This window comes from Procambarus clarkii, chromosome 19 (assembly GCF_040958095.1).
Source record: "Procambarus clarkii isolate CNS0578487 chromosome 19, FALCON_Pclarkii_2.0, whole genome shotgun sequence".
Taxonomy (NCBI): domain Eukaryota; kingdom Metazoa; phylum Arthropoda; class Malacostraca; order Decapoda; family Cambaridae; genus Procambarus; species Procambarus clarkii.
Window position 1 is genome coordinate 31,853,436 of NC_091168.1, and position 26,182 is coordinate 31,879,617.

The window sequence follows — 26,182 nt, forward strand, 5'->3', positions numbered from 1 at the left end:
TATTTTATGTATTTAATTAACTCAAGCTTTTCTATAAAGTATTTTTCCTGCCTGGTGGGGGGGGGGGGTCTGTCTTTGCTTGGTCACACTCTATTGTAATTTGGTGGTCCTCTGCTAGGCCCCTGTGAGTGTACACGTCCCGGGGGGGGGGGGGGGGGGGGGGGGTTCAGCTTTAGCAGTTCGCTTGGTAGTTTTGTGTGCCGGTTAGTAGTACCCTGCCTGGGCTTTCCTTAGTGCAATACCATGACTAAGGAGCCCTGAGGAACCCCACTGGGGCTCTGTGGTCCAATGGATGCAACCCCTGGGTCACCCTCTCGCTTTGTAATTACCTAAGTGTAGTTACAGGATGAGAGCTACGCTCGTGGTGTCCCGTCTTCCCAGCACTCTTTGTCATATAACGCTTTGAAACTACTGACGGTCTTGGCCTCCACCACCTTCCCACTTAACTTGTTCCAACCGTCTACCACTCTGTTTGCGAAGGTGAATTTTCTTATATTTCTTCGGCATCTGTGTTTAGCTAGTTTAAATCTATGACCTCTTGTTCTTGAAGTTCCAGGTCTCGGGAAATCTTCCCTGTCTGAAGTCTTTGTGCGAGTCTGAAGGTTGCTTTGTCCCTTTGTCTCAGAGTGACACTCACCGGGTGTCACCCTGAGACAAGGGTGACACCTGGTGTCGTCATGCTGCCTGTTGGGTCAGTGACACACTCGACCTGGAGTCTTGCGAGTTTTGTTGCTTGTTTGTATTCCAGTTCTCCCAGACCGATGATCATGATGTGCGGGTGCAGGCAGCTTCAGTGTTGCATGCTCGATTTCGATTGCTACAGCGCGCTAAGTTGGTTGTTACCACAGATGCCCCGCGACTGCTCCGCTTTAGTTATAGGGACCCGGACTTGGGGTTTTAGTCACTTCGCCTTTGGTTACGTCCGCACCTTCTTGTCCACCTCCTTCTGTTGTGCGTCCTGGTCCTCCCCTCCTTGCTTCCGGCTTCGGAGTCTCGGCAGGGTTCAGATGGTGTTGAGACTCTTGCAGTTTCAGGGAAGTTCCCTTGCAGTGTGGCGATGGAGGCATTCGAGCCTGGTCCTCCAGCCGGAGCTTCTGGGTCTGACCAATGGGCCCCTTTTGTTCCTGCTATTTCGGCTGCTCTTGCCTTTTCTTTAGAGGCAGGGGGTTTGGAGGACGGCTCGACCCCGGGTCCTCGTGGGGAGGTTCCCAGGGTGGGGGAGATGTTGACATGGGGCCTTGGGTACCATTGGACCCCGCTTGGGTTTTTGTACCCTCGGAGCGGGGCTTGGTGTTACAAGGGGCGGGGTTCTCCTTTTCCACCTCCTTGTATGAGTTGGAGATGGAAATCTCCACTTCCAACCCCTGTCTAACCCTCCCTGGGTTTGGTTCCGTGATCCCGAGGGTTCTTCGGTCCCATCTTTTCGGAGGTTTTCGGCCTCCTGCATCCCACCCCATGTGGTGCGGGAGGTCAATGCTGCTTACATTAGAGAACCTCTTCTCTCTCTCACTCAGCACTAAAACAGCACTAGAGAACCTCTTCTCTCTCTTACTCAGCATTGAAGCAGCATTAGAGAACCTCTTCCCTCTCTTACTCAGCATTGAAGTAGCACTAGAGAACCTCTTCCCTTTCTTATTCAGCATTGAAATGCCACTAGGAGAACCTTTACCCTCTCTCATTGAGACTCCGCTTCAGTCTCCCACACCTCATGGGAGGTGTGCTTCCCAAGCAGCTTTCTCTGCCAACACTGAAGCTTGCCGCTATGTTGTCTGAAATCTTTGATATGCTACATGTGACTAGTCATCAACTTCAACTGTACTTCAACTGGGTCTCCTGCCACCATATCACTTGATGATGTCTTGGCCTGCAGCATCCTGTGTCACCCTAAAGTCTCCTTGCGTTATAACTTTTCTCAGTCTTACAGAATAAACTTTTAGTTTTTTAGTGATTGATATTTGTCTTGTCAGTACTCACATATTAAAATGAAGTATTGTGCATGTGGCAGGACTCTTCAGTGGTAACAAATAAAAGTGTTTTTTTATGACATCCACTGAGATAAGTGTTGAAGAATGCCTTTCTTGAGTACTCTCGTGCAAGCAGTTAGCTATATCAAGTTTAGGGGTTAAATTTCAAAGATAAAGTTTAAACAGTACTGATCATTCTTAAACCAAAATTTTATTCCTTTTCATAAATAATTACTTAACGACAGATAAACAACTATGGTGATAAGGATTCTCTCTCTTGTCATCACATGCTAATTGTTTAGTGTACATTTGTGTATGCAGAAAAAAATTCAAAATCACATGGCTAAAGACAACCAAACGCGCACACACGTGAAAGGAAAGCGACAACGTTTCTGGCCGTTCTGAACTTTTTATCAAGTTGAGGGCAGACTGAAATGTCATTGCTTTCCTTTTAATTTATAGGTGTGGGATGGATTATTTATATTTGTATATGTAATTTACTTTTTAAAATGACTAATTTTATATTACAGTATAGCCTTCCAAAAAGTGGAAGCAGTTGGTTGGCTTTCATTTCATTTTGTATTGATCCTATATGTCTTAAAATGCATCATCTGAAGGTTGACGACTCTGCATACATTACCTGCAGAAAATAATATTTTTTTGTCACTCTGCATACATTACTTGCAGAAAATAATATTTTTTTGTCATACTTAGTTTTTTGTTTTGTTTTTTAATTTCAGACAAAAATCGTCCGTTGGACTTCGAGACCCTAAGATTAGCGGTGAGAGATTACGACGTGGTAGAATGGAAAAGGCTGACAGTCAGAGTGGTATTGGTGGGGGAAAACACCTCACTGTTGCCGCATTAGAAGTTCACAATGTAAAGAGGGCCATAAACCGATATGGCACTTTGCCGAAAGGTGCAAGAATTGGAGCTTACCTAGAATCTCTCCGCCAGAGTGGTCTTTCCCAAGGTGTGCCTCCTTCTGATGACCATATTCAATCATCAGAACAACAAGAAGAACAGCAAGAACATGTTCAACAGGATGACCAAGGGGATCAGGAGGAAAACAAAGATACTCCAGATAAGAATTCAGCTTCCATGATTCGTAGTAACTCGACCCAAAGTGGATTTCCACCTCAGTCACCCTTGATATCACGGTTAAGTCCTCGTCTCCCACCTCTCCGAACAGACAAACGCACTAAAGAACCTAGCTTAGCTGATTTAGAATTTCCACCTCCTCCTGTAGATCTGCCTCCTCCGCCTGATGACTTCATGGAAGACACTCAGTGTGCATCACTTGACTTTCCTCCTCCGCCAGGATCAGATCGTTGGTTAGGAACATCCTCTCCCGAGTCTCATCGACGCTTGGTACAAAAGCCAATTCCATCACCAAGAGCAAGGCGGAAGACAGATTACTCTAATGTAAGTCCACAAAAGTTATCAGCTCAATCATCAGAAAATCAACAGGTTGCAGCAGAAGGTTCCGAGTCTCCTCAAGCAGAACGAACAACTTTAAGCATTACTCGGCGAAGACTACGAGATACAGATGCAGATAAGCCTCCCGTGCGAGCCAAGCCAAGCCTTGATACAAGTATTGATGGGGATACAAGTGAAGGTAGTCCAGCATCAAGGTTTGGAGTGAACTTGAGACACAGGGATCAGTCATCTGATTCCTGTGAGAGCTTCAAGTCTAATGAAAACCTTTCTCCGCGCCCTGGTCTTGGCAATACAAAAATTAAAGTAAAGGCCAGCTCTGTTCCTGCCAAGAGTCCTGGCTCATCATCAGCTGAAACAGAAGGTTTGCAAACTCCATCTTCCCCCATTGGAGATGGAGGACAAACTCCATCCTCTCCAGCTGCAGTAGATGGAAGCCCTCCATCAGTTGATGCTGCTTCACTTGTCTCTCGTGATGGCAGCATAGAAGAGCTCTCATCAGAAGAACCAAAGGTAGTAGTACTAGGACTAGGGATCAATCACGAAGTTAAAGAAAGTCTTGAACTGAAGTTAGTGGCCGAATTAAAAGAGGTTGATGATAAGAAAGAGCATAGTCCAGATCCTGTTGCTACTGAGGAAACTTCACCTGGTAGCCAAAAGAATCCTGCACTGCAGCTAGTCTCTGAGTTGTTTGAAAGTTTACGTCATAAAAATAATAAAATGAGTGAGAGTCCTCATTTGGATAATGGTAATACAGTTAATAATGAACATTCTATTAAATGTGAGTCAGAAAATATTAATGTAAGAGAGACTGGTAATCAATTAGGGTTCAAAGCTAGTTTAAAAAAAGTGAAAAGTCCATTTGAAAGAAATAGTTCGGAGAAAGATCAGAGGAAAATTAATTTCAAAGCTCAACTTAGGAAAACAGACACAGCAAAAAGTGTGGAAGATTGTTGTAATACAGAAATTGATCCTCATAGTACTTTGATGGATTTTCGAGCACAGCTGAGAAAGACCAGTGTGGTGAAAGATGGCGAGTCAGCAGCAAAGTCACCTGAGGAGGATAGTTCCCCTGGGGAGCAACAAGAAAATGGTATACAAGTGTTAAGTGAAGTGATTAAAAAGAGTGACAGCAGTGGTAAGAATGAATGGAGCTGTGACTCTGGAATTAAGAGCGATGTTATGAGTGAAAGTATAATAAGTATTCAAAGTGAAAAGAGGGACAGTTTGCAAGGTGAAAAGAGGGACAGTGTTCAAAGTGATTCTTTAAAAGTGAGCGAAGATGAGGAGGCCAAACGTTTTAGCTCAAGTAGCATAAGTAGTTTAAAGAAGTTGTGGGAAAAGCAGGATTCTGACAAACTAGCAAAGTCTGATCCTAACCAAACTAGTCCCAAGTATGCTCCATGTATATATAAGCGGCCAGAATTGCCAAAGTTAACCAAGAGCGAGAAGGACGCAAACACCGAGACTCAACCTGCAAACAAGACTCCAGAAGATGAAGGAAAAGTTGGTAAATTAGAAAGAAGGATGTGGCCTCCTACCAGCGGTGGTGAAGCTGATGTCAAGATTGTTGATGGGAAACCTTCAGTTCCAGTTAAACCAATGGTGAAGACTTTTAAGTTACCCCCACCTCCTGCTGGAGTAAAACCACCGCCTCCTAAACCAGCAGGCATATATGCTACCCCATCAATTATTAGGCCACCTTCAGTTCCAGTTCTTTCTGTGAAGAAAGATGGTAAAGATACTGATATAAAAGACATTAGGCTGTTAAAGGAAGTTAATCATGCTGGCAATCCTCCTCAGAGTATGACATCATCAGGTGGCACTGCTCCCAGTGACAGTGTGAGTGGTTCATCAAATAGCAGTGCTGAGAAGGCTGGTTTAATGGAACATGGTCATTTGGTGGAGACTTCCATAGCAAACCTGCGATCAGAGAGTTCCACCTCGACTGTTGCTGCGTGCATTCAAGCGGCACAGAAAGTGTCGGCCTTCCACCGTGCATGTGGAGATTATATGGATAACATTCCACCACAAACTCGGTTCCATATGCGAGAACTGTTGACTCGCCTGGAGCTACAGACCAGACAGCTACGCTCAGCTGGAGGACGCTCAATTGAACACAATGAAAAACTGTTCTTGGAAATAGAGAACACTGTAAGGGACGTTACCAATACAATACAGCGTTAGCTTACTTTTTGTATGTTCATTATTAAGAAACAAGCTGAAATATTGTGCTAGTGTTACCATGACATTTTTATGTTTATAGCCTTTTATTTCTCATATTCTTTGAGGAAAGAAGTGTACGCATCGTTGCACACAAAAGGAGTTACTCTTACGTAATTACATACAAGAGAGTATTGATTCTCAGTCTGTGTGCAAATGACAATACTCCTGCATTTAAATGGTACATGTTTGGTGAAAATTATTATATATTTTTTTCATCAGTATTTCACTACAGATATTATATGTTGAATATTTAGTGATCTGAAATGGAAGTTCGGTCGTTTTATAACCGCCTGCTCACAAAGTAACAGGAACCTAACTTAAACTATTCCACTGAAGTGTTCTATGCCAGTATGTGAGAGAGTGGTATATATATTCCATGTAAAAAGTGAGTGAAAGTTGGAGTGCTTGTGATCTTCCCAACTGTTGCTGGTGCTGGCCTGTAGCACTCTATCTCCTAGCTATACCATGTGTAGGGACAAGCAAGATCCAGCTTTGAAAATTTTGTACATTATGTAAACAGTTTAAATAGGTAGCTTTTTGCATGCAAAATGACTTTGATGTGTTAATTCTAATCAAAACAGAAAGTATGATTATATTTGAAGGTGGAAAACATGAAAATTTAATAATTTTATGGTGGGTGCTTTTGTAGCCTCGGTTGGTGGCCAATGATTTTTAAAGCTGTGGCGTTGTTATATCTCCACCTTATGTGAAGCTCGTTGGTGTAAGCATACAATTGTCACATTTGTTGCTATTTTATATGAATGCTAGTCTTGTAATTTACCGTGTTTTCGAAGGCCAGCAATGGGCAGTTGTCTGAGCCAAAATATTTTGAAAAATGGATTTACTCAGCCTATAATTGTGTGTTATGGGTGCTTATGTCCATTGATCTGTTCCTGGGGCATGTGTTTTATCTATTATTTTATGTTATTTTGATATACTTGACGAATTTCACACTTTTTTTTCATTGGCCGATTATATAATTTTTATAATGTGATTTATCAAGGGAAACGTGTGAAATTTGAAAGTTATTTAAGATGACATGTCTGAAGCTGAATACAAAGACTGTACTTTATCGTAGACACTACACATTTTTATTGATAATGTGGAATTATTTTCAACATCTGTAACTGTTTTTAATATGATTGCCAACAAAGCCTAATAAAGAGAGATTCTGACCATGTTTATTATGTAATTATTGGTAACGTTAATTTTGTGATATTTGTACTTCGTGTCGGTTAGTGTGTGAATCATTTAGAAAATAAATACGTTTCAACAAATAATGGCAGACTTACTAGCTGACGATGTAAACAAATTACTAAGTGTTCTTATGTATTTGCTGACGGTGGTCAAGTTCATAGGTACAGTTGGATAGGGTAATGTGTCCCAATTCACGAATATGTAGAGTGCTGCGTTTTTTGGAGTCAGAATTTTGTTTTCTTTGACACAGGCCAGAAGATTAAAGCCTAGCCAACTGTACTAGTGGATTTCACTTTTATGTATAAACTGAAGTATATGTAGAGTAGACACAGATTTATGGAGTGTAATCTCACTTGGCTAGAGTAGCATTAACAAGTGTTCATTACTGATTACCTCCTTACATTTTCAAGTGGGTATGTGTGTGTGTGTGTGTGTGTGTGTGTGTGTGTGTGTGTGTGTGTGTGTGTGTGTGTGTGTGTGTGTGTGTGTGTGCTTGTGTGAGTGCACTAGTTTGTTCTTGTGTGCATGGAGGCATAATTTGTTGTGTGTGTTTTCACCTAGTTGTGCTTGCAGGGGTTGAGCTCTGCTCTTTCGGCCCACCTCTCAACTGTCAACCAATCAACTGTTATTAACTACTAACTAATTTTTCCCCTCCTCCTCCCCCCACCACACACGTCCCCAGGAAGAAGCATTTTTTAAATTTTAAATTTTGCCCCGAAGGGCGAGTTTATTGGGCAGCGCCACTCATCTTGTGAGTGTAGCAGCTGTCTAACTCCCAAGTACCTATTTACTGCTAGGTAACAGGAGCATCAGGGTGAAGGAAACTCTGCCCATCTGTTTCCTTTGGCTGCGGGGATCTAACCTCAGTCCCTAGGTCCATGAGTCTAGAGCGCTGTCCACTCAACCACCAGCCCCCTATCATGTGTGTGTGTGTGTGTACGTGTGTGTGTGTGTGTGTACGTGTGTGTGTGTGTGTGTGTGTGTGTACGTGTGTGTGTACGTGTGTGTGTGCTCACCTAATTGTGCTTGCGGGGGTTGAGCGAAGGCTCTTTGGTCCCGCCTCTCAACCGTCAATCAACAGGTGTACAGGTTCCTGAACCTATTGGGCTCTATCATATCTACACTTGAAACTGTGTATGGAGTCAGCCTCCACCACATCACTTCCTAATGCATTCCATTTGTCAACCACTCTGACACTAAAAAGTTCTTTCTAATATCTCATTTGGGCATTCAGTTTCCACCTGTCCCCCCCTAGTGCATGTGCCCCTTGTGTTAAATAGCCTGTCTTTATCTACCCTATCGATTCCCTTGAGAATCTTGAATGTGGTGATCATGTCCCCCCTAACTCTTCTGTCTTCCAATGAAGTGAGGTTTATTTCCCGTAGTCTCTCCTCGTAGCTCATACCTCTCAGCTCGGGTACTAGTCTGGTGGCAAACCTTTGAACCTTTTCCAGTTTAGTCTTATGCTTGACTAGATATGGACTTCATGCTGGAGCTGCATACTCCAGGATTGGTCTGACATATGTGGTATATAATGTTCTGAAAGATTCCTTACACAAGTTTCTAAAGGCAGTTCTTATGTTAGCCAACCTGGCATATGCCGCTGATGTTATCCTCTTGATATGAGCTTCAGGGAACAGGTCTGGTGTAATATCAACCCCCAGGTCTTTCTCTCTTTCTGACACACACAGTGTGTGTTTGTGCGTGTGTGTGTGTGTGCATGTGCGTGCGAATGAGTGAGTGAACGAACACCACTAACACAAGGACTTGATCCTCCAATTCAACAAGCAAACTTCCCTTACATAGCTAAATCTTTGGTAATTGAAAGCAAGGCAGATTTATGCGCACAGTCCATTTGTGTGTATGTGTGTGTGTGTGTGTGCGAACCATTGCACAAAGTCACTTGGATTAATTGAATGAAAAATTGTTTAGCCTTCAAATCCTCCATTAATGATGGGATTCAAACAGTCCTGCTCTTGCAGGATGGCCTGTCTAAAAGATCTAGTAGGTATGGTTTGTTTTGCCTAACATCCAGTGATCGTTGTTAAATACATTTCTGCAAAAATAATAAGTTTTTAATGGAATAAACAGATTACTTGTATATTGATTACTTAGGTCTAATTTTGCATACTTTAGGTTAAGCTTTAGAATAATAGGCATGCTGTATTTAGGTGTTCATTAACCCTTAGACCGCACATATTGGGGGCCTGGTAGCGAAAACAATTCGAATTATGTAAAAATAACTTAAAAATGTTAAACAAATCCCCAACTTATTGGCTTCAGTGTCATGAAACTTTTATCTAAATATTTTCAGAAATTGATTTTAGACAATTTTTTTTTAAATATAAACGTTTTGTTGATAAGGAGAAAAGCTCCTATTAACTGGAACTGAAGGATTATGGAGTAATAAAGAGATGCAAGCACCTGTCCTATGCCTCAAAGAAGAAGAATAGTAGTAGTAAGAAGTGTCCACAAAGTGGATATGCAGTTGGTGCCTTTGTATCAGTGCTGAGTAATACATAACAACACAAATAATAATAAATAAATATGTTAATATGCTCTATTTTGTTATATATCATATAAATACATTGTCCAATGTTAATATATGTTACTTTCATCAGTGTCCCAAAATATATATATTTTTTTTTCTTAAGATTTTAGTTTTTCCTTTGTTTATAATCTGATTTTGTTGTAACCTTTACATCCTGGAGGATGCACATGTTTCCCTAACTATGTAAAGATAGAATGAAATTGGTCAACAAATAAATCGGTCACAACTCGCTAAACTTGGAACATTTAATTTTTTTGGCTGATTTTTTTCTGATTTTAAACAATTTTCTTTGTCTCTTTAGGTTGTTTTGATAATTAGGGACCACATTAGGGCTTTTTCACTTGTATAAAGTGTATCCTAAATATATCCCCTAAATTATTATAATTATCCCTATATTTTGTTTTTTTGGGGATTATTTTTCTTGACTTCATTTCAACACATATTGACCTACAACTTTCACATATTCGAGTATGAATGCCAAACAATGTTTGTTAAAACATACAATTAAATTAACGTATTAAAACTACCTTTATTCATTGTTGATAACTTGAACTTCAATTATCTCTGAAACTAGAATTTTAACTTTGAGAGGCTTCTAAAATTAAAGTTTTTGACCGATTCTCACTATTTTGACATGTTGTGTGCTCGGCTTTCTGTTCTAAAATCTCTTCAGACTAGATTTTTCGTAAAATTTATACATTTGGAGTTATAATTTTGTTGGTCTAAATTTGCCGCATATTTCAAATGCCCTATTAATGATTTTTTTTTTTTTACAGTAAACTGTACTGCAAACCTATATTCTAATTTGATGAAAATGATCATATGCTATTCTGAATGAATAATTATATTAAATGAACAATTGGTGATAGTTCATATTTTTTATTCTGAATTGAATATCTGTAGTTTTGAATATTCAATTTTAAAATTAATTTTGATTCTCTTGTTTTTCAAGTTATGCTGTGATCATTTAGACAGAGTTGGAACATTTGCCTAGATAATTATGCAAAAAAAAAATGGAAGGCGTTTTTGCAAATTTTAAAAGCTTATGTTAAATTATTTTGTCAAATCATGTATGTATGTTTTGTGCGGTCTAAGGGTTAAACTGGTTATTTCTATTAATCGAAGAATTACCATTTTTAAAAAGCTCAATACATATTGAAAGAAATTTGACTTGTTATGCAACTTTGACTATTAGGTACAACATAAAGTGTATTATATATACTGTAGCTGTATGCATTTATATCATGCAAATGTGCCGAAAAAATTTATAAACGATCCTTTTCTTTTTTTCTTTTTTTTCTTTTTTTTTTTATAAACAGAGTTGTAGACAATTGTAACAATTATGTTAAAAAAGTGGTGCATGCCAAAACCATCAGTGGTTTCAAAGAGTCATATGATAAAGATTATTTGGAAGGCACGACACCACAAGCATATTTCTTATCCTGTAAGTACGCTTATCTATAATCATTTAAGTGTAACTAGCTGAGCCAATGGGATTGACATGCATACTTGCAGAATCTCTACAACACAACCTTCACTACAGTACATTCAGTCTTAACCTCTGCAGCAATTTTCACCTAAAGTATACATGTGTGAGAGAAGATCCTAACTGTACACAATTGAGATCACACGCACTAAAGATCATGTTCACTAAACACAGTCTTCATTACACAATTTCCTCTTTAAAGTTTTTAATCTGGGGTATAATTATCTCACTATGATACATACATTTCATTTTATATGCCTTATTGATTATTCTCATTCTACACATGTGCTCCTTGCTGTCCATAATCATCATAAGTATTGTTGACCCTCCTGGGTGCCTTCAGATACTAAATTCTGAGTCTTGAGAGACTGCAGCTGCTCTTCAGTACCATGACATAACTTCTTATATGCAGACGAGGAGTCACAATAACTTGGCTGAAATATGTTGACCAAACCACACACTAGAAAGTGAAGGGACGACGACGTTTCGGTCCATCCTGGACCATTCTCAAGTCAATTCTCACAATCGACTTGAGAATGGTCCAGGACGAACCAAAACGTCGTCGTCTCTTCACTTTCTAGTGTGTGGTTTGGTCAGCATAACTGCTTATAGCCTTTGCCTCTTGGAGGCCCAATGCCATCATGCCAGATTTGATAAATTCCATTCAGTGTTGTCCAAATGCATAAAATACACCAAAACACACTTCCACATTCATTTATAATGTATCAAGGGTAGAAAACAATGTTCCAAAGTAATTCTAAATAAGAGTGTAAGGAAAGTAAGTAAATGAGAATTGCCATAGACAGCAAATGGGGATGCAAGAGCAATGTGATTGTGATACTGTAATAATGAGAATGTATTTGAGATTTAATAAGCAGACCGATACACAATGGAATCTCAAGAACGTGATATACCAAAGAATATTGAAGCCATAGAAAGTGATCAAACCTTCGGAGAGTTCAGGGATGCAGGTTCTGTGCCACTGTACAGCCTTTGTATAAACTGTGATGTTACCCTTGGCCAAGAAACCCTTTCATGGAAAGACTAAGGAAATCCCATTAAGTCACGAGATTAGACACCACACACACTAAATATTATTGTGTTACAAGGTAGGGCTGCACAAGTCAAGCTTGGCCTCAGGCTGGGCTTATCCTATGCAAGAGCTCATATAACCCACTCCAGATGTATTTCTGATTTGTCAGGCAACAAGGGAGGGGGTGGTACTTGTAGTTTGTCAGCTAACATGGAAAGGCTGTACCTGTAGTTTGTCATTTTTTACATGTTGAGTTGGTGGTGGTGTGACTCGGAGCATCTTACTGGAATTATCAGTTTTTTTACTTTGATATAAGATAAGTTAACAGTGTCTACTTGCAAAGCATTCATGTGTTTTTTTCCTTAAAATAGTGCAAACAGGAATTTTAAAGAGAAACATTATGACTACTGGTCAGGATGGTTACATGAATTTATGCTTCAGTTTGACATTAATTATCTCAAGGGCTGTAGTAAAAATTGCTCACATTGCCAACAAATACATTGGCACATTTTCCAGGTTTGTAAAAGTTTAAGTTATAAGACCTCAGCAGATGTTCATTATGGCGTATGGCTTATTTTATGTATATATTTGCCTCAGCATGAATAAGTACTGTAATTAAAAATAATGCAGTGTTTGTCAATTCTTCCTTTGCACACACACATTAAGCAGAAATAAACTTCTTAGTCTAAGAGAAGATATGGAGGCAATACATTGGGACCAAACCCACACTGTTCAGCCTCAATGTTTTATCATGGATATATCATATTCTTTTGATTTTATTGTAATCTTTAGTCTAGTTTATCTTATTAAATAACATTGAATACAATGTGTACACTAATAACATTGAACAAAATTAGAATATACACTAATACTATGTGACTTTAGAAGCTAAAGGTGGTAGACAGGGAGGGTTGGAAATATAATAAGTTGTTTACTGATCCTTTTGATAATTACTTTGTTTACTGATCATAGGGGCTGCAGGGATAACATTATTTTCGCCAGTGTTTGTTCTTTTATTTTATCTAGCTTTCATTAAGTACCCCTTCCTTTCCAGCCAGTTGTCGTGGTGAGGGGGCTTGGTGGGTGGCTGCCAGGGTGTAATGCTCCATGGGACAGTCCTCTGTTCTTTTGAAGCCTTATGCTCCTGCTGCCGTCTTCACTACTATTGAATTCCTTTTATTTCATTTTCACGTCACCTATTCTTTATATTTTATTGCCCCCCCCCCCTCCTTCATCTTTCTAGTTGTTATTTCCCATCAACTTTTTGCCATTCATGAGTATTCTTTCAGACATCATCTATTTTGATGCCCTGTTGTTTGGGAGGCGCGCGCACTCACCTGTTGAACTGTGGTACCCGACATTTTGAGCGAGGGGACACTTTTATTGTCAATCCTCGCCTTCGTTTCTGAACCCGATCTCGATGGACTGACTGTTTTTAAGGTGGTGATTGTGGGGCATATACTCACAATGCACCCCTGGGGAAAACCCCATCTTGTGGTGTCCTAACCTCTAATTGAGGCTCCATGGTGGGTATGGGGGCTTACTCGTGAATGACATTCTTACCTACTCGTTTCTGTGCCGCTGAATGATCCTCTTATAACTTCCCAGGCTCATGGGGTGGGCGACCAGGTTCCCCAAGTTGGACTGAGTTGGAAGACTGAGCTCTGTAGCTCCCACTACATTGAACCCAGACCAAGCTTCTCCTTTGATCCCTTGGCGCCCCCCCCCCCCCTTCCCCCACAGATGCACTCGCACTATTCCTTCCAGTATTAATACGTTCCGTGCCTTGTTTGGTCCTGCTACATGGACTAAATACTTTGATCTCAACCATTTGGATTCTACATGTCTTGATGATTTCTGCCTCCATAAACACCTCATTGATTCGGTGGATACCTCTGTTTCTTTTAACCCCACCCATTTGGTACACGGGTCGTTGCTGCTCCTCCTCAGGAAGCAACTGCCCACTTAGCCGCATTGTCCAGCATTGGGGAGACCCCTGTTAGGGTCTCCAAAAATGCCCAGTTAAATGCCAGTATTGGCACTGTTATCCTCCCGCACCATGTTGCAGCTGGTTTTAGGGACCTGAAAGACTGCCATGAAGATACTAAACATATCCTTGAAGACCAAGGCCATTCTGTCCTCCAGGTTGATACGTTCACTCGACCCACTCGAGAATCAACAATGGCTATTTCTTATCTCCAGTAGATTTAAGACAGTGGAGTTTTGTTGGGTTCCTAGCCATATTGGTGTGGTCCTTAAATGAGCGTGCGGATGGTGCTGCTAAGGAAGCTATCCGCACTTGTCTCGTCTCCCGTAAAGATGTTCCTTATTCTGACTTCTACCCAGTTATTCATTCCTCCATCCTTGCCCATTGGCAGGATCATTGGTCTTCTGTTACTGGTAACAAACTGTGTGCTCTTAAGAGTAGTGTGTGTCTATGGCCTTCCTCCTACCACCGTAACCGGCGGTGGAAAACAGGTTTGGTTAGGTATATATATATATATATATATATATATATATATATATATATATATATATATATATATATATAGGTTATGCATTGGCCATACTCTTTTACTCATGGGCACTTAATGGAGCACCACCCTGCTCCTTATTGTCCAAACTGCATTCTCTCTCTCTCTTACTGTCGTGCATATCCTTGTTGAATGTCCGGACTTCCAGGATGAATGTGTCTTGCTTTCCGACTGTCCCTTGCGGTCACTTGTCCCTCGATAGAATTCTTGGTGAATCGGATACTTTTGATGTCGTTCGCCTTATGCGTTTCTGTTCTTTTATTGGCATCCTTGGTGATATTTAGTGGCTTCTTAATATTCCACACATTTGATGGTGCTACATAGTCTTCCCGGCTTGGTGCCTTCTTTTGATAATTCCTTACTTTCTTGCCTTATGCATTTCTGTTCTCATATTGGCATTCTTAGTGATATTTAGCGCCATATGATTATTCCGCACATTTAGTGGTGCTTCATAGCCTTTCCGGCTTGGTGCTTACTTTTGATAATTACTTACTTACAAACACTACTAGAGGGCATTCAGGGTATGAGCAGCTTGTTTCAGAAAGTACATTTAATTTAGACTTATAAACTTGTTTGTTGTATGTAATAGCTATGACAGGTGTGTTTAATGTGTGTGTGTATGTGGAGGTAAAGACAGCCTGCTGTCAGTGCCCAACAAAAACGTCTTTCATGTATTTAGTTACCCAGACATCACTCGTCCTGATCACTATATACTTTCCCAGTACCAGGGACAGGAAGCTTTTCACAGTTTCCCCCTAGGTCAACAACTGACCTCCAAAATGCAACCCACAACAGTTGCCTAGCTCCTGGGTACCTATTTACTGCTAAGTGAACAGAGGCATCATCTGTATGGTCTTCCCTAGGCTAACAACTGACTTTCCTGAGGATACAGCCCACAGCAGTTGCCTAACTCCCAAATCTCTATTTACTACTAGGTGAACAGAAGCATCTGCTGTAAGGAAACATCTCTAGGAATGCTCCTGTTAATGTCTTATTGCATTTGCAACACTAAGAAGCTTTGCACCATAGCCAATTATTATATACAGTAGTAAGAACAGCTTAAAGTATTAGATTGTAACTTGTAATGCACCTGAATCATGGCTTGTAGTTCAGTATATAATTTTCCTCCCATTAACCCCAGAAGGTGCAACGCTGCAAGTTGTTCGTACTTGCGGAAAAAGAGCCTATATTGACCTTTGGTTAGTATCACAGAGTCCACATTATAGAACTGCTTAAACATTTATATGGGTTTTCTTTAGTATTTAAATTACCTATTTGTATTTTCAGCCCACTGGCTAATTGATGAAATAAATGTGTATACTGAATATAAACCAACTCTCCTCTCAATTAATACTGTACACATTATACTTAATGGAATCTACAGTACCAATCTTTTAAATGTTCATTGATAACTTATACACTGTAATACCATTCTTGACTATCATCATGTGATCACACCATATCTAGAGTTAATAAATAATATTTTTGTTTATTCCCCCTCCCTCACCCCAGAAACATCCACTCCAAATTATCTCACATACATGCCATCTGGAGTTGAACTTACAAACATTGAAGGGACATAGAACCAAAGGAGACATGACCATGTTGTACAAGATACTGAGACATGACCAAATGGAGAAGGACGGACTTCTCTAAGTGAGAAATACAACAAGGATGTAGGTGGAAACTAGAAGCAGAAAAGAGTCAGGGGTATAAAGATGTAATGGATACTGGTGGGAGTGTTAAATATGTCAATATGGTGTGGAACGCAAAACAGTTGGTACGGGGTTGAGGAATGTAGATTCTGGAATGACAGGGTTGTAATTTATGGAACAAATTACCGGGTAACATAATAGGTGTGGGATTACTCGATTATTTCAAGTGTGGGTTAGGCATACAGTATACTGATATACAAATGAGTTTGGGTGGACACATATGAGCCAATAGGCCTTCTTCAGTTTCATTTCTTCTTAAACAGATATACTCCTTCAAAGTAGTGAACATGTGGAACGACTTGAAGGAAGAGGTGACTATAGCCTATAATCTATAGCTTTTAAAGTACATGGGACAGTTGTGAAGCAGGCCCAGTAGCTAATGTGCTTAACTTTTGGGTTAATTCTTAACAATACTGTACTTTATCTAACTCAATATCTGATTATTGTACTCTTCTAATTGTTCTGGAAGAGGAAGAGTTTGTGTGTTTTAGTGCTGTCAATTCTCCTTTGTGGTTGAAGTTGACTCTCGCAGTGCCCTCATGGCTCTGAAGTCCTTTAATCCAGTCCATCCGGTGGTAGGCGAGATTCAACATTGGCTGTTTCTTATCACTAGTAGATTTAAGACAGTTGAGTTTTGCTGGGTTCCCAGCCATATTGGTGTCTCTTTAAATGAGCGTGTGGACGCTGCCGCTAAGGACGCTATCCGCACTTGTCCCATCTCCCGTAAAGGTATTCCTCATTCCGACTTTTATCGTTATTCATTCCTCCATCCTTGGCCGATGGCAGGGTTGTTGGACTTTTGTTACTGGTAACAAACTGTGTACTCTTAAGAGTAGTGTGTCCCTGTGGTACAGGTATTCTTCCTGCCACCGTAACCGGCGGTGGGAAATGGCTCTGGCAAGGTTGCGTATTGGCCATATGTGCTTAACTTACAGACACTTAATGGAGCATTGCCCTGCTCCTTATTGTCCTAACTGGATTGTCCCTCTTACAGTTGTGCATATCCTTGTTGAATGTCCTAACTTCCAGGACGAGCGTGTGTCTTGCTTTCGGACCATTCCCTGCGGTCACATGTCTCTCAATAGAATTCTTGGTGAATCGGATACTTTTGATATCGTTTGCCTTATGCGTTTCTGTTCTCATATTGGCTTTCTCAGTAATATTTAGCGCCCTCTGATTATCCAGCACATTTGATGGTGCTACATAGCCTTCCCGGCTGGGGCCTTCTTTAATTACTTTCGTGTGTGTTTTGGTCCCCCTCCTCTCAATTTTTAATCAACTGGTGTACAGATTCTTGAGCATATTGGGCACTATCATGTCTACATTTGAAACAGTATATGGGGTCTCCACCACCTCACTAATAAGTTAACTACTCTGACACAGAATTTGTTTTCTAATGTGTCTGGCTCATTTGGGTGCACGAGTTTCCACCTGCATCCCTATGTTGAAGCTCCACTCATGCTAAGTAGTCTATCTTTGTCTGCCCTGTCAGTTGCTTGAGAATTTTGTCTACCAACATGGCAATCCACATTTTCCATAACTTATGTCATCCAGCAGTGTGAATTTTAATTCCTGTATCCTTTCCTTTCTTTGTAATTTGAATCTCATAGTTCTAGGACTAGTCTGGTGGCATACCTCTGAACATTCTCCAACTTTGTCTTGTGTTTAACTATATAAGGACTCTTTACCACCACTGCCCAAACATCATCTGCTGCCACCTTTCTATAATGATCACTACCTTCCCATATCATCTACCTGGCCCTTATAAGCATCCACACATGACCCTCTTCTCCCCTTACAGTACTATCACCAACCACACATTTCCTACCTCCACCCGTCACCCACCAACACATTCCCAACCTCCACCTCTCATCCACCATAACATTACCCACCTGTACCCCTCACCCACCAACACATTACCAATCTCCTCCACCCCTCACCCACCAACACATTACTCACCTGCACTCCTCACCCACCTACACATTCCCAACCTCCAACTCTCACCCACCTACACATTCCCAACCTCCACCCCTCATCCAACAACACATTCCCAACCTCCACCCCTCATCCAACAACACATTACTCACCTGCACCCGTCACCCACCAACACATTCCCAACCTCCAACTCTCACCCACCAACACATTCCCAACCTCCAACTCTCACCCACCAACACATTCCCAACCTCCACCCCTCACCCACCACAATATTCCCAACCTCCACCCCTCACCCACCACAATATTACCAACCTCCACCCCTCACCCACCACAATATTACCAACCTCCACCCCTCACCCACCACAATATTACCAACCTCCACCCCTCACCCACCACAATATTACCAACCTCCACCCCTCACCCACCACAATATTACCAACCTCCACCGCTCACCCACCAACACATTCTCGCACTGTAAATGCCTCTAATAAACAATATATACACAAAGGTAAGGGTAATATGAGAATTTTTAAGTACATTTTATGATCATGTTTATATTATAACATAACAATGTTGTACTGTATATATATATTGCCTTGAGAATTTTTTTTTGCTGCAATGCAACACACTTGAACTCGTATCTCGGGTCATCCTAGATGCATGACGAGACTTGGGATGTGTGTTCAAATCCACCACCTTGCTTCAAAAAAGGATTTTCTCATAGATATGTCATACTGTACTACACTATTGTTATTTCATTGTGAATACTGTACACTGTACTGTTTGCTCGTTTGTACAAGGTGTACACAGAGTGGAAGAGAAGAAACTTGTAGTTTTAAGAAAGCTTCATAATATTGTTTGAATCAGTAGATGGTGAAAATTTGTATTTTTAAGAATATTGTACAGTACTGTTTTATTTGTACTGAGAAGAGTGTAGGGTTGGCATGGGAAATCAGGCATACCTCTCTTGGTTGAAAGAAATATCTAGTGGTAACAGAGGGTAATAAGATAAGTAATTATGTCCACAAAAAACTAGCTGTCAGTTCAAAACCTGCTATTGGTCAAAACAAAATATTAGGGGCAATTAAAGTATTTTGCTATAAGAAGAGTTGAAATATTGAACTAAAGTAATATTATTTGTATGAGAAATATCTATACTCAATTGCTTTAATGAGTAAATATTAATGTTTTTTTGTGGTTATTATACTAAAGAAGGCCAATTTCTTATAGCGATCTTTGTATATTTGTCTGCCCATTTTAATAATTCACACTGCAAATTCATTCATCTATAAATCATTGTGTGTGTGTGTGTGTGTGTTTGTGTTCATCAGAAAAAGTTTGAGAAAATTATATTAACTCTTCACCATGAAAATAAAATTATTTAGTGTGATTGCTTGACTGATTCTGAATATCTTCCAGTGCTTGTGTAGATAAATATACACTTTAGCACTAAAGGAACATGCCTCCATCGTTTCTTGTGTGCTCTTCCTACTCCCTCCTTTTTTTCTTAATTTTGCTCTCTTTCTCCTTGAACTTGATTGTATTTCCATTCATCCTCTCACTTTATAGCTGATGCACGAACTGTATCACTCACACATGTACAGAGACACACACACACACACACACAATGCATACATACATGCACACACACAGAGACAGAAAAATATTAGAACATTTTGTTTTGCAGAGTGGTAGATGGTTGGAACAAGTTAGTTGAGAAGGTGGTGTAGGCTAAAACCGTCAATACTATGAACTTCAAAGCGTTACATGACAAAGAGTACTGGGAAGACGGGACACCACAAGAGTAGCTCATCATCCTGTAACTACACTTAGGTAATTACACACACACACACACACACACACACGCGCACACACGCACACGCATGCATGCATATCTGTGAACTCTGAGGTTCGTACATTGTGAGTTTACCTAAAGCCTAAATGGGATGTTGTCTTGCGAATGAGGCAATGCATATCCTGGATAAAATCATAGTGGTTGCCAACTCCTATGAAGCTGGTAGCCATAAGGTGTCCCAATAATGAACACGGGTTTGTTGCTTTTAGCAGGCCTATCTTGCCTTCCTTAACAAAGGCTGACAGACAAGTTGTATTTGCAGATAATAAGTCACAGTAATGTGGCTGAAACAAATAACCCAACACACACACACACAAAATTAATGTGATGCCATTTTGGTCCAACCCTGACCCTTATCAAGTCAAGGACATAACGAAATGTTACTTTAATTTCATGTGTGTGTGGGTTAGGTTATAATTTTTTTTTTTATATTAGCCTACCTCTTTTTTTTTTTTTTTTTTTTTGTGTGTGGTTGGGCAGTTGAACTATTTAGTGCAGTCTGCAGGATACCGGCACCTGTGTGATGGTAGTATGTATCCCCTGCTATGAAAAGCATCTTTAGTGTGTATATAAACGTTTAATGATTTTTTTTTTATTATTGTTTTGAGGAAGGCATTATTATATTTTTTGTCAGTAGTATAGTAATGAATTATGATATGCAGTTTGAGATAGGTTGTTTATTGAGTTTTTAATTTGATGGAAGAAGTAACACGCAGCATGGGATTGTTTAAACAGCTGCACTATAACAATGTTCCACAAAGCAGCTGCACTATAACAATGTTCCACAAAGCAGCTGCAATGTAGCAACATTCCACAAAGCTGCTGCAATGTTTCACAAAACGGCTGCTTTGTAGCAACATTCCACGAACACCTGCAATGTAGCAATGTTCCACAATACTGCTGTAATGCAGCAACATTCTGAAAAACAGCTGCAACAAAGCATAGTTCCACAAAGCAGCTGCAGTGTAGCATAGTTCCATAAAGTAGCTGCAATGTAACAATGTTCTACAAAGTGGCTGCAATGTAACAATGTTCTATAAAGTGGCTGTAATGTAGCAACATTCAACAATATTGGTGCAATGTAACAATGTTCCACAAAACAGCTGTAATGTAACAACTTTCCACATTGGAAAATAGGTAGGCTGTGCTGCTCTAGCAGAGTGGAGGCTTATGAGCTGTGTTCTTGCTACAAAGGTCTTAAATATAGACAGTTGAATAATACATGGTCCACTGTTTAAGTATTAATGACTAATTTATTTATCAAACTAAATTTTAGGGTATAGGTTGACCAAGGTATTTACAAGGAGAATATTAATGCATTTTTTTTAAGTGATACTTTATGTATATGATCAACAGAGAACAGTAATCTCCCACGCTTAAAGTTGTAAACATTTTAGTTTTACATGTACAGTATTGTAACTTATTGCTGAATTGTAACAGTTTTTCAGGTCTCCAATTATTAATATTGTTATACACTATACAAATGCAGAGAATAAGTCACAATAATATCACAGAAATTTTGACATCTAACCCACACATGTGGAAAGGAAAGTGAAGATGATTTTGTTTGTCCTGGATGCTTATCACGTCAACTTGATAAGGGTTCAGAGGGACCGAAAGGTTGTTGATTTCCTTTCTGTCATGTGTGGGTTGGGTATTATATTATTCAAGTGTTTTCTCAGCTTAACACTCCTCACAATAGATCTGAAAAGTGTTTAGTGGGAGTTAATATAAAATGTATTCCTGAAGGTAAAAGTCATTGGATTTACACTCTACCATTTATTCTTTCAAGATGCTTTGAATTATTTGTCGTGACAAGTATAGTGTGGAGAGTCTCGTACAAAGACCCTTGGATGAAATTTTGCATCCCGTGTGACTTTTTAGTCCTTGTACAGGTAAGTTCTAAAACTGTGTAGGACATTTGTATGGATATTGACTTAGACATTTTTATTAAGATTTTTATGAGGTTTTATTAATCAATACCACTAGATATAGTATTTTTAATTACCCCATTTTGCCAGATGTCAGACCCAATTTTTAAAGTAACAGTATTACAGTAATTTCCTGTAAGGTCCCAATTGTGAACAATACATTTATAAGCAGAGAATAAGTCACAATAATGTGGCTGAAATAAGTAACCCAACCTACATATATGAATTCAAAATGATGATGTTTCAGCCCATCCTGGATCCTTAGCATGTCACGACTTGATAAAAGTCCAGAACTGAAAAATCGTCCCTTTCATTTCATATGTGTGGGTTGGGTTATACCGTAATATGTTTATAAAGATATGCAAATGATTACTAAAGTTGAATTATAAATATGATATGGAAATTCAGAGGGCAAAGATGAGTCGGTGAATTATGCATCTCCATATATTATTTAATTCTGGGAACAAATCCTAAGCAGCTTGGCAGGTATGTAGCTATGGAGCAGATATCATGTTTCAATAACTTCTTCCCCACAGTTTTGTAATACATGTGGCCGACCATCACAGAGATAATATTTTCCTCAGAGCCTGAAAGATGCAGTTATATATTATACAGCTTGGTAATAAATGTCGCATCTTGTAAGCCACCAATATTAGCAAGATATCTTCCCTTAGGGTATATTTTAGTTGGTAACTGGAAGCTCTGTCAGTATGCAAGAACAGTATGACTTGGGCTCATGGGCCTGTTTTTTATTTATATTTTTTAATGGGTTGATCCCTAGGGCAAATTGCTCTCATCTGACTCACGAGATGACTTAACTGTAATATAGAGATACCTGGTACTTGCAGCGACAGACAAAAGAAGCAGCAACTAGTATTTTATAATTTATTATTTGCCAACATATTCTGTGATTCATTTGCAATGCTTTCATGTCTTTGGTACCAACACTGGTATAACTTACATTTTTATGAAACATATTTAAATATAATCAAATAAAGAAAATTGAAGGTATTTTAGATTTTACTGACCTTAACACAAATCAAAGATGTATAATCTAACTAATGACCTGTTTTTAACTACAGTACCATATACAGTATATGGTACTATATTTGCTTTGTATTGACTCTCCCTACTCCTGCTATGTCACAACTTAATAAGGGTCTACAATGGACTGAAATGTCGTCACTTTTATTTCTCTGCGAAGTGTTGTTTGCCTTGAATTGGAGTGCACCGAATTTACTGTACTTCAAGTGGAATTATAAATAGTCTTCTGATTACATATTTGCAGTTAAGGATAGTGCTTAAGCTTGTTCTATCCAATTTTGCACATTGATTTGAGTGAGGTGGGCAATGAAATTTAACTTGTCCACCTTTCAACATTCTTTGTTGCACTTGAAGCTAAATAATCATGGAGGTGGGAGGGGTGGAGCAGGGCATGCTTTGCTAATCCAGAAGGCCCTCTTCTGGCCAAAGAATAGGAGCCAGACTAAATGTTTCCAACACCCAGAATATGATATGTTGGCCAAGATGAGTACATCATTTGTAGATGATATTAGATTTGGCATAAACTTTGTCTGTGTCTTTGAGGTTGGAGGCCAGATGCTTGGGGTTAGCCTCACACAATTTTCCAAGATGAATCCTTGTAGAATATCCTGATTTCCAGAACGTTCATGTGTCTTGCTTTCCTAATGGCCCTTGAGGTCATTTGTCGCTAGATAGCATCCTTTAGTAAATCCGAAACCTTTGATATTGCTTGCCTTATATGCTTTTGCTCTCGTATTAACATTCTCAGTGATATTTTAGCGCCTTTTGAATATACTGCAACACTAATGATGCTATGGTTTTGTGCCTTTTTTTTGGTAATAATTACAGTACAGTACTTGCTTGCAAACTCTTAGTGTATGATTAATGTGAATCTCGTATGATTCTTGGAACATTATGCTAGTTTTTCTCCCACCCCAATTTGATTTTGCAAGGGGTCACAGCATGACAGATATCTTACTGGACTTATTTAACTGAGGGGCCAGAAATACTAGTGGCCTGGACGAGGACAGGAAGCTGGCAGCTTGTCAGAGTCCCCCCCCCCCACTCCCATTTGCCCGGATGATCTTTTCCAGCTGTATTTTAAAACCCAGCAAAGTTTTGGCATCTACGGCTTCGGCGGGAAGGTGATTCCACAGGTTTACAACCCTATAGGTGAAAAAGCATCTCCTGCTTTCTGTCCTACATTGTGGCTTGTTGAGCTTGAACCCGTTGCTCCTTGTTAGTGTTACATCTGACCTTTTGAAGAAATTGTCCGGATCGACATCGTCCAAATTATTTAGCATTTTGAAGGTTTCTATTAGATCCAGCCTGGGATGCCTTGTCTGCAGTATTGTTAGCCCTGTGGCCCTCAACTGTTCCTGATACGAGAAAGCTAACACGAACGAGGAGCAACGGGTTCAAAGCTCAACAAGCCACAATGTAGGACAGAAAGCAGGAGATGTTTTTTCACCCATAGGGTTGTAAACCTGTGGAACCACCTTCCCGCCGAAGCCGTAAACGCCAAAACTTTGCTGGGTTTTAAAATACAGCTGGAAAAGATCATCAAGGCAACTGTGGGGGGGGGGGGGACCCTTACAAGCCGCTAGCTTCGTGTCCTCGTCGAGGCCACTAGTATTAGTGGCCCTCAGGTAGATACGTATATTATTCCAGTTACTCCCTAAGGTTGTAGGGCAGCGAGGTCTACTACAGACTTGTTTTTTGTTTAGTTCTGACCACATTACTCTTCAGGCTTGTCGGGTGGGCGACCAGGTCCCCCAAAGTCGTACTGTGTTGGGAGATTGGGTTCCATACCTCCGGCTGTAGTGGGCCTAGATCATGCTTTAAGACTTGTATCCTCTCACTTGGTGATGCAAATCTGGAGTGGCTCAAACTTTGATGGTTACTTCAGCACCTTCCAAGAAGTTCAAGGCGACGTCCTGGCATCGAGTGCTCACACTTCCAGCAACAGCCTTTTCATTCCACTATTATGTGGGCCAAATATTTTTATGTCTATCATGATGACCACATTCATCTTGACGATTTGCACACTTTATAGACAATGTGGATGCTTGTGTTCAGTTTACTCCAACCCAGATGATCGGTTCAAGTTGAATTATTCTTACCTCCTGGAAGGATGAAGATTGATAGTTAAATTTGTCGTCAGGTGGCAGTTAACTGAGGCGACGCTGCCACGTATAACCATTCTTTATAGTTTCAGACTTCAGGCAAATATTAATTTAAATTTAAATTTAAAGCTCCATTGTGTATTAAGCTGGTTTTTTTTTATACTTGCCAATGATTAGTTTTTGCTTTTTGTACTTGGTAAAGAACGTCATTACACAAGGAGCTGGCAACACTATCTAGAGGCAGGTCAGGTCTACCACAACAATTGTCAGACGGCTTGTGGCTGTCACTGGAGACGGACCTGCGTTGGAGAGCTGCTCAGTTTCCTGCAGCAGGTTAGTAACCATATTTACTTAAGTTAGGGAATGTTTTTAACGTTCCTTGATTACAGTTGTAACTTGTACAGTAAATACTGTAGTAATTTAAAGTGAAAAACCTCTTGTCAAAGCCTCAAAAGGTAGATTACTGATAGTAACGATGTGGCTGAAAGTACCAATATGTCGGGATGAACCACTAGCTAGGCACGTGTGTGTTATTGAATATGGAGAAACCAGAAACTTTTTTATTAGCAACATAAGACCTAGCCTAACTCCATGAACATAGAAGGCTCATATAGGAAGCCTATACGAGTAGTAGTAGGTAGTACTATAGAAGCCTATAGTAGTTTGGATCAATATCCTCCAAATTATTCAGTATTATAATTTTGGATGAGATCAGCCCTGTCATGCCTGATGTGGAGTGTTAATCCTGAGACCCTTTCACTGTTCTTAGTATAAGATTCGACTTAGTTCCGGGATGGTTTTTGTCTATGTTTAACTTTCTCCATAGTAGATATGTCCTTCTGAAGATGGTCCCCAAGCTTGAATACAGTTATCCAAATTGGGTGCAGCAGAGATATGTACAGTTGAAGAAGTACCTTCTTTAGCTTCAAGTCAAAGGTTAGTTTGACTACTCCGAAAGTAGGAAATTTAACTTATTTCGTTACAATGAAAATAATGGCAAGGAAAAATGTGAATTAAGAATTTTCAAACACCAGAAAGTATATAAACAGACACACCCCATGAATAACTGAAAACGTAGCAAGTAAAACTATACAATATAACTTATCACCCTAACACAGTCATGACAACAATGCAGGAAACGTAATCCAAAGCTTGACAGGGTAATCAGA

At 39.9% G+C, this 26,182-nt stretch overlaps 1 protein-coding gene and 1 long non-coding RNA gene across 3 annotated transcripts in view; both read left to right on the plus strand.

Moving 5' to 3' along the window:
* Positions 1–22,875, plus strand: part of LOC123757436 (tyrosine-protein kinase Abl) — a 106,113-nt gene extending 83,238 nt beyond the window's left edge. The window contains exons 23-24 of the mRNA XM_069327444.1: positions 2,705–14,382; positions 14,447–22,875. Of these exons, the coding sequence (XP_069183545.1) occupies positions 2,705–5,588 (2,884 nt within the window). The 3' untranslated portion in view covers positions 5,589–14,382; positions 14,447–22,875. The remainder of the gene's footprint in view (positions 1–2,704; positions 14,383–14,446) is intronic.
* Positions 22,876–24,603: 1,728 nt separating this feature from the next.
* Positions 24,604–26,182, plus strand: part of LOC138366259 (uncharacterized) — a 97,311-nt gene continuing 95,732 nt past the window's right edge. The window contains exon 1 of one of the 2 annotated variants that reach the window (XR_011229118.1): positions 24,604–25,346. This is a non-coding gene — a long non-coding RNA (uncharacterized lncRNA). The remainder of the gene's footprint in view (positions 25,347–26,182) is intronic. The other variant, XR_011229119.1, reaches the window with a different exon arrangement.